The following is a 16856-nucleotide window of genomic DNA, read 5'->3' as shown; positions in this document are numbered from 1 at the left end:
AGTATCAATTATACTCTGTGTATGCATCAACAAAGGACTTTAATACTGTCCCATAAGTCATCTAATGACTAATATAATGAGGCTGATCACAATCAGTAGGGTGATACTGTTATTATGTAAAAATCTATATAGGAGAAGTATACTGTATACATAAACTCAAAAATATATGTATTTTTGAAAAAGACTCAGGGTAGTACTCATTGCAGATTACTAGTCACCAAAACATCCTCCAATCATTAACCCTCAACAAGTGTAAGTATAGAAAAATTGCATAAACCAACCTTCTATGCAGTAGAGGGACATGCAGCATGGAACTGCCCAGGCCCTCCTAAATATTGCAATGGAACGCCGGCGCATGCGTGGTGCGTATCAGCATGCCTGGGAGATAGAATGGGAACCTCCCAAAACAAAGATGCGTGGCATTACCCCAACGTAATGCGGGATGACATCACGCGTCCACAGACCGCTGGAGCACACATGCGACCACACACACCAAAAGGGGAGGGCCAGCCTAGGGAGGCATGGACAACCACTGGAACTTCCCTCTCTGGGCCACCAAAGGGGGCCACCCACAACAAAAAACAGGAGGCCAGGGTACTTTTAAATGTATGTAAAAAATTTATTTTTTATAGAATTTTCTACTTGCTTTCTAAGTTGCCTTAAAAGTCCCATCCATTGGTTTGGGGGCTAGCGTTTTCACACACAACATGGAAATGCAATTATTTTATAAACTGCTTAATACCTTTTCTCATCAGCAATATATAGCAGTCTTGTGACTTCTGTCAGGGTCTGGCTGAGCACTGGTTAAAGCTTGTAGGAGTTTTCATTCTCCTCTGACTGTTCTATGAGGCCGCAGGACCCCTGACCCTCTGTCTGGACAGTGCTGATTGGACCTGTGTGGATCAAATGCACCTTCCCAAAAAGAAAACAATTCTCTAGCAATACACACCAAACTGAGCATGTGCAGAGTGCCCCCAAGGCTCTGTGATATCAGCAGATGGATTGGGGACTGTGGAAGAAGGGAAGGATCAAAGAAGACAGGATCATGCAGCCTTTTTACACAATGTGGGGGATTAACCCCCTTAGGTCTCACAGTAAGCATAACAAGCATGCTTTACTGCATATACAGACTGATTTTACTGTTGTGGATTTAGTAATACTTTAAAGTTCATCTAAGTCTAATATAGTTGCACTTAGGTTAACTTCCTGTAGTCTCCGGATCTCTCTTGCACTACAGCTTACACCTATGGAGTTTCCCTAAAGCAACTTTCATCTCTAAATACTGCAAAATGGAATACACAGCTTCTCAACCAACTTTCCATGGTTGAGAAACTCCATGCAAAAAGATAAATACAAATTTAAACCACATATACAGTATGTTACAAAAGTGAGTACACCCCTCACATTTTTGTAAATAATTTATATCTTTTCATGTGGCAACACTGAACAAATGACACTGCTACAATGTAAAGTAGTGAGTGTACAGCTTGTATAAAATACAACATAACTCAACACACAGTCATTAATGTCTAAACTGCTGGCAACAAAATTGAGTACACCCCTAAGTGAAAATGTCCAAATTGGGACCAATTAGCCATTTTCCTTCCCCAGTAACATGTGACTAGTTAGTGTTACAAGGTCTCAGGTGTGAATGGGGAGCAGGTGTCTTAAATTTGGTGTTATTAAACAAATGATGTATCATAATTTACATTATAATGATTACAGCCAAAAATTAAGGGTACAATATATGGCCAAACAAAAGAACCCCAAACAAGCAAAGTACTAGGTCATCTGACATAAGAACTCTTCAAAAATAACCAGCTGACGCTGCATAGAAACACCGGGAGATGTTGACAAAAAAAAAGGATCATTATTTATTTCTGGGAGTGATTCCCTCATGCCATTAACCATATCTACCTTGGCTCTCCAAAAAAACTCTCCTACTCTCATATTTGTTAGCTACCATGAAGTTAGATTGTCTATATCTTAATCATACTCTCTGATGGGACTATTCAACTCTTCAGCAGCTGCCCTGCTGTTTGTTTTTAGCTGCAGTTTACATCTTCTTACTATACATCACCTTAAAGCTCCTGAAGAAATGCATGAAGCATAACATGTAGAGCAAGATCAAGTTTACATCGCAATGTCGTATTATAACCGCACTCTGAGATTTATTGTATCATGAAATAAGTCTTTCTCTTGTATTCCATGAAGTTGCCTAAGGGTTATGTACAGTTGCAATATTTTAACCATTAGCTGGTCCATTAGTGTGGATTTTAATATATGTTTTCTTTGTTTTTCTATAAAAAAAAATATGTTTCTACATTATGTTTTGTCGTGCATAAAAAGTCCAAGCTCTCTATCCTGATTTAAATTTGGTGTTATCGCTCTTGCGCTCTCATACTTGTAACTGGAAGTTCAACATGGCACCTCATGGCAAAGAACTCTTTCAGGATCTGGAAAATTGAATTGTTGCTCTACATAAAGATGGCCTAGGCCAGTGATGGCGAACCTTGGCACCCCAGACATTTTGGAACTACAGTGCATGTGCTCACCATCATACACAGAGGTTTGTCTTTGGGAAATAGACATATGAGTGCTGCCAGCATTGCTGCAGAGGTTGAACGGGTGGTGGATCAACCTGTCAGTGCTCAGACCATATGCCACACACTGCATCAAATTGGTCTGCATGGCTGTCATACCAGAAGGAAGCCTCTTCTAAAGATGATGCACAAAAAAGCCTGGAAACAGTGTGCGCATGTGCGGGCGCTCTGTAATGGCCGCTTAAGCCAGGAGCTCCGCATCACCCCTGCTCCGCAATAGCCCGTGGCACCACAGCGTCAGCCCGAACAGCTCCATCCCACCCCGTCCGCTTCGGTGACCCCGGCGGGAACACCCGCAGATGCTTGGTCCGGCGGCCAGACGTGATCTGGGACCGGATTTTAACAAAGCAAGAAGGAGGGGGTGTACCAAGATGGCCGCCGTCCAGAATACCTCACAGCCTCACACAGCCACGGGGGACAAGCAAACAGAACACAGGCAAGTGTTAACCCCTGCAACTTTATCATACTCACAAGTGGCCCAGGGTAGTCATCACTATCCCCAGACTCCGTCCCCAGCTTCCACGGAATCGCTGCTGAGCCGCCACATTGAAGATAATGCCCTGTCTCCATTAGGGCCCTTATCTCCGTGTCTCATGGCTACACCTCCCCCACCCATGCCTGCACAGGACTCTGTCTCTCCGCAGGAAGACCTTTTTATCAAACTGTCAGCCCTCCTGGAAAGGGGTCTGGCGAACACCGCAGCACAGATCACTAATGACATGAGGTCTGATTTTGCCAACCTAGGTTCTAGAATGGAAGCAATTGAAAGCAAACTGAACATTACTGTGTCACGCATGAACCAAAATGCAGCACACATTCAAACCCTTCAGGAGCAACTGGATATGGCCCTATCTAGGATCGACGACCTCGAAAATAGGTCCAGGCGATATGATATACGGATCCGTGGCCTTCCTGAGTCCTTTTCTGATGTGTCTACAGTAGTCCAGGAACTGTTTAACCACTACAATACAGGGCACTTTCACCCCCTTCCTTCCCAGCCCAATTTTCAGCTTTCAGCGCTCTCGCTCTTTCAGTGACAATTGCGCGGTCATGCTACACTGTACCCAAATGAAATTGTTATCATTTTTTTCGCACAAATAGAGCTTTATTTTGGTGTTATTTATTCACGACTCCGTTTTTTTTTTTTTGCGATATAAGCGCAAAAATAGCGGAAATTTGGAAAAAAAACTATATTTTCTTTTTTCTATTTGAAAAGAAATCCAATAAAATCAAATTTTGTCATAAATTTAAGCCAAAATGTATTCTGCTACATGTTTTTGGTAAAAAAAATTCCGTTAAGTGTATAATAATTGGTTTGTGTGATCACGGACATATGTACGCAAATGATCATGTACATATGTGTGCAGGTGATCACGTACATATGTGTGCAGATAATCATTGGGACATGTGATTTTAGTGGGACATATGTGGGGGACATGTTTTTATTATTAGGGACATGTGTTTTTATTATTTGGGGACATGTATGTTTTGGGGACATGTGTGTTTTGGGGACATATGTGGGGACTGTGTTTGTACTGTGTGGTGTGTTGTGTGTGTACACTACACTGATGATCAGTGAGTAAAAAGCTGTAAAAAGCAGCCCATACTCACTGATCATCAGCCGGCTGCAGCGATCTGCTCTCTTCTCCTCAGCGGTGACTTCCGTGTGAGGAGAGGAGAGCCGATTGCCTAGCAACCGGCTGTTTGTTTACATCACATGACGGTCGTGATTGGACACGGCCGTCATGTGATCAGGAGGGCCAATCACAGAGCCCTCCTGCCGATCTGAGATGTGCCGTGTCCGGGTGACACGAGCACATCGGGATCGCGCCGCTGCGCGGGCGCGCGCGCGCGCGATCCCGCTGCTCCTGAATGACGTTCCCAAACGTCCTATCAGGAGCAGGCGGCTCCCACCCGGCCGTATATACGCATTGGCCGGGTGGGAAGTGGTTAAGGAATTGATCCCAAATATTCCCTCACATCGACTGGAACTAGACAGGGCCCACAGAGCTCTTGGATCCCTGAGAAAAGATGGCTCCCCCAGGGACATCATAGTGAAGCCACATTTCTATGCAGTAAAGGAAGAGGTCCTAAAGCAGTCGAGACTGAGGCAACAGGTCTCCTGCCACGGTCATCAGCTCCAAATTTTCGCTGACCTGTCCCCATCAACCATTCAGAATAGACGAGCCCTGAAACCGCTTCTCGTGGCCCTCTCTAACCAGGAGATCAAATACCGCTGGGCTTTTCCCTTCGCAGTTAAATTTACCTACCAGGAACGCACCTACTCATTTTCCAGTCTGCAGGAAGGTGAAAAGCTTCTCCTCCACCAGAAGATTATCTCACAGGAGGCTCCCATGGAAGTGTCGGCCAACGCTGCAGCTTCAACCAAGCGTCCACAACCAACGAGCCCGGTCTCCCCCCTTTGGACATCCGGAAAGAGCAAGAAATCAAGGGATGGAAGACCCCCCTAACGAGGACTTCAGGATCCTCAAACTGGTTTTCTCTAAGTTTGGTCACTAATTCGGGACGGGTTTCCCTCTGTTGTTGTGAGCCTTGGGCTCCTACTCTACCTTGTCCCCCTGCAGGACTTTTTCTGACACCTCCAGAATAGGTTCCCTTTTTTTTTTTTTTTTGTTGTTCGGGAGGATCCTCATACTGCCCCTGGGCGAGGGGTAGTTAGTCCACCTGCCCGGGGCTTTCGGGCCCTTTTTTTTGACGGCCATGTTGGTTGATTTTTCTCCCCTCACAGGGGAGTTGTGGAGGAACTGTTAGCTTCACACAATCGTTATCCTCCTAGCCTACCCCTTCATGGCTCCTCCACATTATTAACAACCCACCGAACGGTTTCTACCTTCGAGCTGGACTGGAATGTGACAGATATATTTTGCTAGTTTTGCATCTTCTATCGCAAGTTGTTCATGTTTATTTTCTGTTTTATATGACCTTTCATATGTGGTGTCTTAGGCTTTTTTGTTTGGTTTTATAAATTAAATTTTCAGTTAGGGGCAGGGGTGACCCCCTTGCGCCTCCATCCTTCCCGCGAAGACAAGTTCTTGTATTTGCGGGACGGACAGCCGTCCCTCAGTTAGGGTGCCGGCTCCTTTGGCCTTCTGGTCTATGGGGGGTAATTTCCCCCAGACTTTACAGTCTTTATTTGTTGATGTCTTCTCATATGTGTTTGTTTCTCTCTTTACCTTTCTCCCCTTCTTCTTTTCTCTTCGGAGCCAGCCGCCAAGCCGAGCCGGGACCACGGTGCCCATATTGTACTTGTCTACCTCCTCACCTCCAGCCAGTCCTCAGGGTAGGGGATCATCCTCGGGTAAGAGCAGCTTACTTACACAACTCACCATTCACAGGGTTCCATGACTGATTCAAGTAGTTCTTCGGGGGCTCTCCGTATTGCCTCTCACAACACTCAGGGTCTAAACTCCCCCAGAAAAAGGAGATTAGCCCTTGACCACTATCGCTCCCTCAAACTCGATATAGTTCTCCTACAAGAAACACACTTCCCAGTTTGGTACAGCCCTAAATTCCTCCATCCACACTACCCTAATTTCTACTTAGCTAATGCTGAGAACAAGACTAAAGGGGTAGCTATCCTCTTTGCCAAGATGTGCAAGTTTGAACACTCCTTTACTTATAGCGACCCTGGGGGCAGGTTCATACTGGTCAGGGGCTTGATTGAGGGCAACATATATTCCATAATATCATATTATGCCCCCAATACAGGACAATTTAAATTTTTTCAAGACCTTCTCAAAACCTTACTCCCCCTGACGGAGGGAAAGGTGCTTTTCAAGGGGGGGATTTCAATGTTGCCTTTGATCAGGGCCTTGACAGATCCAAACCCCCTGGCTCTCAATTAACACGCCCCACCAAAATCAGCTTATCTATTGCGAGGTTCCTTCACAGTCACAGCTTGGTTGACATATGGAGGGAATTGAACCCTAAGCGCGATTTTTGAACCCCAAGCGCGATTTCACACACTACTCTCCACCACACCAATCCTACGCTAGGATAGACCATATATTGGTTCCACCGGAGTTGATCCCACCCACCCGAAAGGCCTCCATTATCGACGTTCCCTGGTCAGATCATTCAATAGTTAGCATTTCAATGAACAATGTTGTTACGAAAAGGACAGGGACACACTGGAGACTCAACGAATCTCTTCTGAACGACCCACTGGTCTCCAAGGAAATCGAGAGCTCCTTGAAGGAATATTTTAGCCTTAATGAGGTGGGGGGGGGGATCTCTCCGGAAACCCTTTGGGCAGTCCATAAAGCTGTGGTTAGAGGTAAAATTATAGGTATAGCCTCGCGCAACAAAAAAGCAAGACAGTTCGCCATACAAAACCTTGAAACTAAATTTAAAACCCTGAAGTCTCAGCATAAGAAACAGCCCTCTCGGGCTCTGGCCGAGCAGGTTGATGCGGCCAGATTGGAACTAAACTTGGCCCTAACGGTTAGGACAGAGAAAGATATCCGCTGGAGCAGCGCAAGATTTTATCACCAGAAAGATAAAATAGGGTCCATGCTAGCGACCAAATTGACCCCTAAGTCTCGCTCTCACTTTTTCCCTAAAATTAGGGTAGCAGGGCAAACGCTTTCGGCTAACCCCGTCAAAATACTGAAGGCCTTCCAAGACTTCTATGCCAAACTTTACAGTTCAACCCAAGCAGGCAACCGTCACGCCTGCAATGCCCTCTTCCGAGACTTGCCCATGCCTAAACTATCGGCTGACCATAGAGATGTAATGGAAGTGGAATTCTCGGCTGAGGAGATAAGGGAGGTCGTGAAATCCCTCAAAACGGGTTCAGCTCAGGGGCCTGATGGTCTTTCTGCAATATATTATAAGACATTTGTGGATCCCTTAGCACCTTATATGGCAAAATTCTTCAACTCAATCACAAAAGGTGCCCCATTAGATCCTCAGCTGAATACCGCATTCATTACGGTTATCCCAAAGCCGAATAAGAGCCCGGAAGATGTAGAGAATTATAGGCCCATATCTCTAATAAATAATGATACTTACAAAGATCCTGGCCAACCGGCTAGCATCCTTTATTGGCAGATATGTCCATAAGGACCAAGTTGGATTTATCCCTGGAAGACAAGGGCCAGATTTAACTCGCAGGGCAGTAGACATCATCTCTGTTTTTCAATCTAACTGGATAGGGGGTCCCAAACAGGAAGGTATGCTGTTGTCCATTGACCTACATAAAGCTTTTGACTCCATCGAATGGCCATATATCTTTTCGCTCATGGAACATTGGGGATTTGGCAACAGGTTTCTGGGCACCCTACATGCCCTCTACTCGAATCCGACCGCATCTATTCGATTGTTGGGCCACTACTCCCAACCACTCACCATAGCTAGAGGCACTAGGCATGGGTGCCCTTTATCCCCCTTAATCTTTGCCCTAGCTATCGAGACACTAGCCATTGCCATCCGCACGAATCCTGACATACAGTGGGTCTCGTGCGGAGCCCAAACTCATAAATGCGGTCTGTTCGCAGACGACCTACTGCTCTTCCTCACCTCACCAATCACCTCGCTGCCCATCCTTTATAAAACCCTAAAGATCTTTTCAGTGGCCTCTGGCCTCAAGGTCAATTTTGCCAAATCTCACGCCCTTAATATTTCACTCCCGGTGCAGATAGTTAGTAGCCTGCAGAACAACTTTGAATTCGCATGGAGGGACAAGTCCCTTGATTATCTGGGGATCAAACTCACTCCTAAAATAGAACAACTATACTCGGCCAACTTCCCTCCCATCTACAAGAAGTTGGAGCTGGACGTACAAAATTGGGCAAAGCATGACCTTTCATGGTTGGGCAGGGTTCACTCCCTTAAAATGACTCTCCTTCCCAGGCTTCTTTATCTATTCAGAGCGATGCCAATTGCCATCAGGACTGACCACCTTAAATCCTTTCAGAGGAAGGTAACTAAGTTTATATGGGGGAAGAAGGGTCACAGATTGCCCTGTAACACGCTCTTTAGGCTTCGAAAACAAGGGGGGATGGGAGTCCCGCGGGTGCTTTGGTATTTCCAAGCGGCCAGACTTGCTCAATTATCTACTGTATATTCCAGGCTGGAAAACCAGGAATGGTTGCAAATAGAGCGACAGGCCGCCCCATTATATACCTTAGATTTCCTGCTCTGGGTCCCCGCCAAAGAGAGGCCCCCCCATTCTCTCGCCAACCCTCTCACAATCCCTCTCCCTCTGGGATAAGCTTAAAACAAACAAATCCTTAGTGTCAGACTCTCGCCCGCTCGCTCATATTTTTAATAATCGGGACTTCCCTCCAGGGACGGATATTAAGTCTTTCAAGTGGTGGTTGGACAAGGGGCTGTACCGAATCGGTCATTTCTTCACACCCTCAGGCCCTATCTCCCTGCAATTTTGCAAAAAGAAGCTAGAATTCCCGAATACGGAACTATTTAGATTTTCTCAGATTCAACATTACCTTCCTGGGATCTGGAGGGAGAAACCGGGACCTCCGCGCTTTTCCGATTATGAAGTGTGGTGTGGTCAAGCCACTGATCAGAGAGGGGGGATCTCGGTAATATACCAAGCTCTTGCCCAGAATGGCAGTAAAACACCCTTCATGCTGGCCTGGGAAAAGGATCTTCTCATTCAATGGAAACCAGAGTCCTGGTTCTCCTCCTTCTCCAGAGCCTATAAAGGAATTAGGAATGTTTCCCTGATCGAGGCTAACAATAAAGTGATGACTAGATGGTATTTGACCCCGATTAAATTGGCCCGGATTTTTCCCTCGACCAATCCCTTATGCTTTAGAGGATGTGACATGGCAGGAACGATGGTCCACACTTGGTGGGAATGCATCAAACTCAGACCATTCTGGCGGAAGATGTTCAACCTGATCAATCAGGTAACAAATATTCAGATCCCTAGAACCCCTTCTGTGGCCCTCCTGAATGGCCCCATCCCACAAAATAGCAAGTATACTAACATCTTGATCCACTTTATGCTGCTGGGAGCCAAGATCACCATAGCCAAATCTTGGAAACAGCCCAGAGTCTCCCTACGGGCAGTCAAACATAAGATATCTTGGATTATGACCCAGGAGAAAATGACTAGCATTTTATTAGACTATAAAGACAAATTTGAATTAGTTTGGGAACCTTGGGCCCAGCATGTGGGCATTTCCCTCATCACTGGCATATAGCATACTTTGGCTTGTTGGGCGCTCGGGTCCCGGCGTCGGTTCTGTCGACTGGCTCCCCCCTTTTTTTCTTTCCCCTACCATCGCTTTATCCCCTATACTAGAGGAACACCCCTTCCAGTTAGATATACTGTGCGATTCCTTAGTGTTATTAGCCCATCTGGTGTTTCTCAGATCCTTCTGGTTTCCCTTAGTTGTTTTTTCTACTCTCTATTGTGTCTCTTCACCCCACTTTTCCCCTGTCTTCGTCTTCTTTCAGTCTCTTAGCATTTTAGCCTCATGATAGATTCAGAGGATAACGGTACTTTTTTTCTGACTGGTCTCAAAAGTCTAATGGCCTTACCTCTGTAGGTCTCAATCCTGTTTCATAAACTCACTGATCCCTTGGACCCTTCTGGTTTTATATTGGGTGCGGGAGGACGTGGGGGACCTAGGTTGAGCTTGCCTAGCACAGCAAGTTCCCGTAAGGGGTGCTGGGTTGGCCCCCTGGGGCCTCTGGTCCTCCTCACCTTGGTGTCGCCAGGGACTCTGATAGCCATACAGCATGTTCTTTTAATGTTATGTTCCCTTTTTTCATTTATATTGATCTAAGGCCCCCAGAGGTCAAGGGCTTGTTTCACTGTCCAAAATATTTGTCTCACTGAAGGCCGATCAATCTTTGATGTCTATCTTGAGATATTGTTTGTACTTCTTATTTGATTGTATACTTTTGAAACTAATAAATACTTTGAAAGATAAAAGCCTGGAAACAGTTTGCTGAAGACAAGCAGACTAATGAAATGGATTACTGGAACCATGTCCTGTGGTCTGATGAGGCCAAGATGAACTTATTTGGTTCAGATGGCGTTAAGCATGTGTGGCGGCAACCAGGTGAGGAGTACAAAACAAGTGTGTTTTTCCTACAGTCATGACCTGGGGGGTAAAGGTAATGGACTGGCCAAGCATGTCTCCAACTTTACGTTGTAGCAAAGTGTAATTTCTTCAGTGTTGTTACATGAAAACATATAATAAAATATTTACAAAAAGGTGAGGGGTATACTCTTTTTTGGTCAGATACTGTACGTGAACTATTTGCTTGATACATTTTTTGCAGTCAGACGTGGGTTTTATACAGCGTAGACAGGTTCTGCACTCTCTCAGGACCCAGCACCCCCCCCCCCCCCTCCCCCCGTAGAATGAGTAGCCTGGTCTAGGAGCTGCCCCTGCATGTGGATGGACTGTAAAGAAACACCAATGCGTACATCATTGGTGTGCTTTCACCTACTGTAAATATCCTTACATAGAGCACTGTGCAATTGTATTGTTTATATGTGAAAGTTGTATTTCTTGAAACCAAGCACAGAAGTTACTAAAAGAACCACAGAAGTCAAGTGAATGTAGAGTAGTAAAACAGCTGTTTATTTAAAAAGTATAAAAGCTGATCATATGGTGTGTACAAATAGGTATTCTATCATTGGCAAGTAGAAAAGGTTTATGGCTAAAAAACACTGCCATCTATACTAGATAAATTGGAAACTTAGCAATAATAAATAAAGGCTAAGGGTGGGAAGTACTTTACACTCATAAATTCAGAATGAGACTCCACACATTTTAAGGCAGTGGCTGGCATGATGGTTTTATATTTTGTTGCAGCTGATGGAGTTTAGGCTGGGCGTGGAAACTCCAAGGTCTCTGTGAAATCACAGTCAAAGTCTTCAAAGGCATGAGTTTCTGATAGATCTAAATCTTCTGATTTACGCATGGATAACACAAGGTCTACCGGGTACTTCTGAAGAAGCAAGGGATCAAAGGTCATTCCTCTGAAGAAAATATGGCTCTGGAACTGATGGAAGTGGCGTAGCCTCTGTCTTGAAACTTTACACAGGAGCTAAGATGAGCATAACACATTTACATCGGTTACAATCAGGAATATGCACAAGCTACTATTAGATAAGCTAAACTAGACTTTGAAACTGTGAGACAGCTAGACACCACAGGTCTAGGCATTTAGTCACATGATTTCTACTGAAGGGGAGGGTCAGCCAATCTGAACCCTGATCCTCTTCATCCTAGATCATGACTATCACCTTGACAATGTTCAATGAGGACAAAACACGTAGGGACGAAACCTTAATGTTGTCAGCTAAGTTGGAAGGAGTTTAGTGTAACCCTATGAAAATGGTGCAAGCCAGAGGAGCAAAGTGTCCGGCAGCTGGTGGATCTTTCATGTTCCTCTGAAATGTCAGCTCAGCTATATATAGTACTGTCTGGATCACAGTGAGAGATATGCCTCTTTTATCCTTTTGAATATGAGTGTATTTTTAATGAATAATAAAAATTGTACTGATGGTTTTACACAATGTGAGTCACTCTTTATGGTCCAATCCATCCATTTGGGGTTTTGTGAAGCAGATGTGTTTTGGAGGATTGCCATTGTTTCCCAAGGAATGTCTGACCATGTGACTGAGGCAGTCTATAAATGTGTTTGTTCTCTGGCGTCATACGTATATTCTCCTGTTCCCCTGATGACCCACTGTGACGCACAACTAGTTGGGCAGGGCTACGAACGTGTGAAGTCTTTTATGCTCGCTGATGCTGGTTGTCAGCGAGGCTCTATGTGGTTTAAATGCTTTTTATTGTCCTTAATCATGTGAGTACCTTGTGGTGTTTTTAACAATAAACATGTACTAGCACTATTCACGCTATGTGCAGCCTATGTTACTTTTCCTCTATGACGGCTGTCTGAGTTGGATCCGAAGTTGTGGCAGTTGGTATTGGGGAATATCATATGTTGAAACCCAGTGGACCGTACTGATCCAATTTATAGACACCGGGATGTGTTTGATCCCTGTAATTGGGGATCACAACCATCTGGTAAAAGGCTTGATTACAGTGCAGGGCACATGTGTATGGTGGAATTCCTTAACAATTCACATGGTTTGCCACCCAGTGGGATATATCATTATCTGGAGATGAATTGGATACACCTTCATTGCTATTGGCACATGGACTTATTTCTATATTGAACCTTATGGAACAATAAATTCACTGTTTGATTGTATATTGATACATTTTCAGTATTAAATTTCTTGCATAGTAACGAGAAGTGCACTATTGTTTATGTATATACATTGCTTCAGATGCTTGGTCATCGGATTCTCTAACCAGGATAAGGAGATACAAGCGTTGTTAGCCTAATCTGTAATAAGATAGGCAGTCACTTTGGGTGAATGCGATTCCTAATGTGTGGGTGAAGGGATCATTATTGGAAATCCCCTTTGAGTGAAGATTCACTGGGTGTTGTCTGGGGTTGAAGATTTAAAATATTTTGAACTTGCTGTTCATGGTTATAATCACACAGAAGCCTGGAGAGGACTTTTTTGGTTTTTCTTTTATGAACACAGGATTGTATGCTATAAATATTTTTTATTTGAGTTTTCAACTTTGTTACATTGCTTATATGCGTGTTTGTGCTTTCTTTTTTGTGACATTATACTAAAACAGGTGCACACAGATTCTGGTAACCAATCAGCTTCTAACTCTGCTTGTTCAATTAAGCTTTGACAATAAAAACTAGAGGCCGATTGGTTACTATAAACAGCACCAGGTTCTGTGTGCACCAGTTTTGTTAAATCTCCCTCACTGTGTATGTACTGATTTACAGCACTATCCTCATATTTTCACATTGTTCATGTTTATTATAGTATTGCTGCCCAGGGATTAATTTAAACTGTTAGTATTTGATTATTGATATTGGATTGTTTTTTTCTTTTTCTTTAGACCAGTTGAGTTTCTCAACTAGAGTTCCTCCAGAAGTTGCTAGGGGTTCCTTGAGAAAGGAGCAGTTTCTGCCTCTCAGATAAGTTCCCACTGACACCATTGATCTTTTTAGCTATCTGTAAGGGGGTAATTCTTCCCAATGACCACAAGCGTAAGGGGCATTCTTCCCACTAATGTATCATGAGTTGCAGATATAGTCATTTTAGTAGATGTCTCTAAGACCAGAACATTATTTTAAGGGTTCCTCTATGTTGGAAAGCTTAAGATAGGCTGGTTTAGACATATCACAGAAGGGATTCATAATATTATATAAAGGTAAGACTGAAATTTAATGGCATTGTAAATCTGTTTTATTTCAAAATTGCTATACTCCTCAACCCATATTATTATCTCATGACATTGTATGATATTTACTGTATATAAATCATTTTCACTTCTCTATTGAAACGTGTTAGAAGCAGGTTCCAAGGTTTTTTTTGTTAAAGCTTTATTGAACAAGCTCATAGACTCTTTAGTACCTGATCATTGTGAGCAATATTACATCTTCCTTTCCCATACCAGTCTAACAGTATTTTTATACCTTGAAAATGGCTCTTAGCACAGCATACCTCTTTTAAAAGAAAGGACAGTCCTTGGCTTAAAGACTCCGGAATAATGAATTCTGCTTGATTGACAAACTCCAGCATACTTATGTGGTCTCTAGCATATGAAACTGGAAACTAAATATAAAGAACAATCAAATTAAATGCTTAGTACTAAGCGTGCCTTTTTATGCATATAAATTACCAAATTTTTCCTTTACCTCTCCAACTGCAAGTGCATACAATAAGACACCCAAAGACCACCAGTCAGCTGAATGGCTGTAGGGACCTCCAGAAAGAACCTCAGGAGCTAGAACAACAAATCAAACAAAATCCAACATATTGTTCTTGAGTATTTACAGTTTATAGCATTAAAGTGATTGTAAAGGATCGTTTTTATTTTTGAAAAATAACAAACATGTGATACCTCCACTGTGCAGGTTGTTTTGCACAGAGTGGCCCCGAACTGTGTTTTCTGGGGTCCTCCGGGGGCTCTCGCAGCTCCTCTCCTCTGGCAGGAGCCAATGGCTGTACTGCTATCAATCTATCCAATCAAGAGCCGAGACCCCGTGGAAAGAGGGACAGCGCATCCCTGCCGAGGAGATGAGGGGGCTCAGGTAAGTAAAACGGGGGGTCTGGGGGGTCAGTGACTGCTAGGTGTTTTTTCACCTTAATGCATAGAATGCATTTTTCAACCCCTTTAAGGTTCAGAGGCTTTGCCAATATTCTCCCGATTCTCTAGACAACTAGTCATGCAAACAGCTGTCTTTATCTTACATCTGGCCTTTTGTTTAATGTTCATATTCAGTGTGTTTTCCCCTTACCCATGTATTGAAGGGTGCCACATATGGTGTATGCACGTTCTCCAAAAGGAAGGTGTCGAGAAAGTCCAAAATCTGCCAATTTCAAGTGCCCTATTGAAAAATAAAAAAAACTTGTCAGATGTATCAGTTAGTCTTGGAAGTGTTTTCTTAGTGTACGCCACATCACAGATTCATGGTAGTACAATATTTTTGGTTATTGTCAAAGCATCTATGAACTAAAAAATTACATATGATTTCTGAGTTTAACCACTACAATACAGGGCACTTTCACCCCCTTCCTTTCCAGCCCAATTTTCAGCTTTCATCGCTCTCGCACTTTCAATGACAATTGCGTGGTCATGCTACACTGTACCCAAATTAAATTGTTATCATTTTGTTTTCACAAATAGAGCTTTATTTTGGTCTTATTTATTAACGACTCCGTTTTTTATTTTTTGTGATACAAGCGAAAAAAGAGCGGAAATTTGGAAAAAAAACAATATTTTCTATTTTAAAAGAAATCCAATAAAATCGAATTTTGTCGGGGCGTGGCCTGGACATGGCCGAGTGAGGACGTGTTTTGCCTGAGCTCCTGGCCACCCTGCACCCACCTTGGCAACACCACACTAATTCACCGGACATGCCATCTTCTAAGAAGCGGGCAAGCCAGCGGACGAGACACGGGGCTACCCTGGCCACCGACAACCAGGCTATCGGAGACCTACAGAGACTTTTTAGCCGCTCGGGCCAGAGCGCCTCGGGATCCAAGATGGCGGAGCCTCGTGGCACGAGCTCCCCAGTCCCGACACAAGCGGACGTTCAGGCAGCCTCTGTGGGTTCACAAAGCCCGACTTTATATCCGAGCTCCCCGGCGGCCCCATCGGCGGACCCGGGTGGATCTCCTCATCTGCCGCTGCTTTACCGCACGGACCCGGAGTTAAAGGCCATCCTGCAAGCCCTCCCGACGAAAACAGACATTGAGACCATTGTTGGGAGAGTGGAGGCCGCCCATAGAAAGGAGATCGCCGCGATTCGCCAGGAAGTTCATTCCCTAGGCACACGCCTCACAACGGAGGAACTGTCGGTGACTTCCTTGGAGCGGAGAGTCTCCGCGCTTGAGTCCCAACATGATGCTCACTCCCTAGCAGCGGTGGAACTGCAGCTCCGTATGGAGGAGATCGAGGACCGGAGCCGTCGGAATAATTTGCGGCTCCGCGGCCTCCCGGAGGCCACCGGCCCCGCGGATCTCCTAGCCACGGTCACCGCAATTTTTCGGCAAGTGGCGGGTGAGCAGCTGCCGGAACAGTTTGAGATCGACAGAGTACACAGAACCCTGGGCCCAAGACCGTCTGATCCAGCTCGGCCAAGAGATGTCCTCTGTCGCCTGCACCACTACACCCACAAGGAGATTGTTGCCCGAAGGTCGTGGGAAGCGGGTGAAGTGGACTTCGACGGGGCCAGTGTGAAGATCCTCCCTGATGTTTCTAGACCGACTCTACACCGCCGATCCCTTCTCAAGCCCCTACTGGATCTGGCCAGGCGATGTAATGCTACCTATCGCTGGGGCTATCCTCTCTCTGCCACCTTCACCAGAAATCAGAGATCTTTTTTGCTGAAATCGCCGGAGGCTCTTCCAGAGTTGTTCACCTTCCTGGATACGGATCCGATTGCGGTGCCCAATTGGCTGGCCTACCTACCGCGGTCGCAGGGCCGCCCATCTGCCTCGGGAATGCCCATGCCGCGGCCGCAGAGACGGCAGAGAGAGGGCCGTCGTCCGCGCACCCTCTCCCGCGAAAACGATCGGGAAGGATAGGTGATAGTAACTGATTTGCCTGACATCCTTTTGACATCGCCTTGCACGCCCCCCTCTCTCCCCCCCCCTTTTTTTTTTTTTTTTTTTTTATATTTTTTTTTTTTTAA

At 44.8% G+C, this 16856-nt stretch overlaps 1 protein-coding gene across 3 annotated transcripts in view; it reads right to left on the bottom strand.

Annotated features, from left to right (window-relative positions):
• Positions 1 to 11170: 11170 nt before the first annotated feature.
• RSKR (ribosomal protein S6 kinase related) overlaps positions 11171 to 16856 on the bottom strand; it is a 44843-nt gene continuing 39157 nt past the window's right edge. For 2 of the 3 annotated variants that reach the window (XM_077480423.1, XM_077480424.1), the window contains 4 exons: positions 14958 to 15047; positions 14355 to 14443; positions 14161 to 14271; positions 11171 to 11660 (listed from right to left, as the gene is read on the bottom strand). In XM_077480423.1, the coding sequence (XP_077336549.1) occupies positions 11436 to 11660; positions 14161 to 14271; positions 14355 to 14443; positions 14958 to 15047 (515 nt within the window). In that variant the 3' untranslated portion in view covers positions 11171 to 11435. The remainder of the gene's footprint in view (positions 11661 to 14160; positions 14272 to 14354; positions 14444 to 14957; positions 15048 to 16856) is intronic. The other variant, XM_077480425.1, reaches the window with a different exon arrangement.

This window comes from Lithobates pipiens, unplaced genomic scaffold, assembly GCF_037356315.1.
Source record: "Lithobates pipiens isolate NorthernLeopardFrog02 unplaced genomic scaffold, aLitPip1_a1.2 Scaffold_16, whole genome shotgun sequence".
Classification (NCBI taxonomy): domain Eukaryota; kingdom Metazoa; phylum Chordata; class Amphibia; order Anura; family Ranidae; genus Lithobates; species Lithobates pipiens.
The sequence above is the reverse complement of the archived record's forward strand: the minus strand, read 5'-3'. Positions and strand labels throughout refer to the sequence as shown.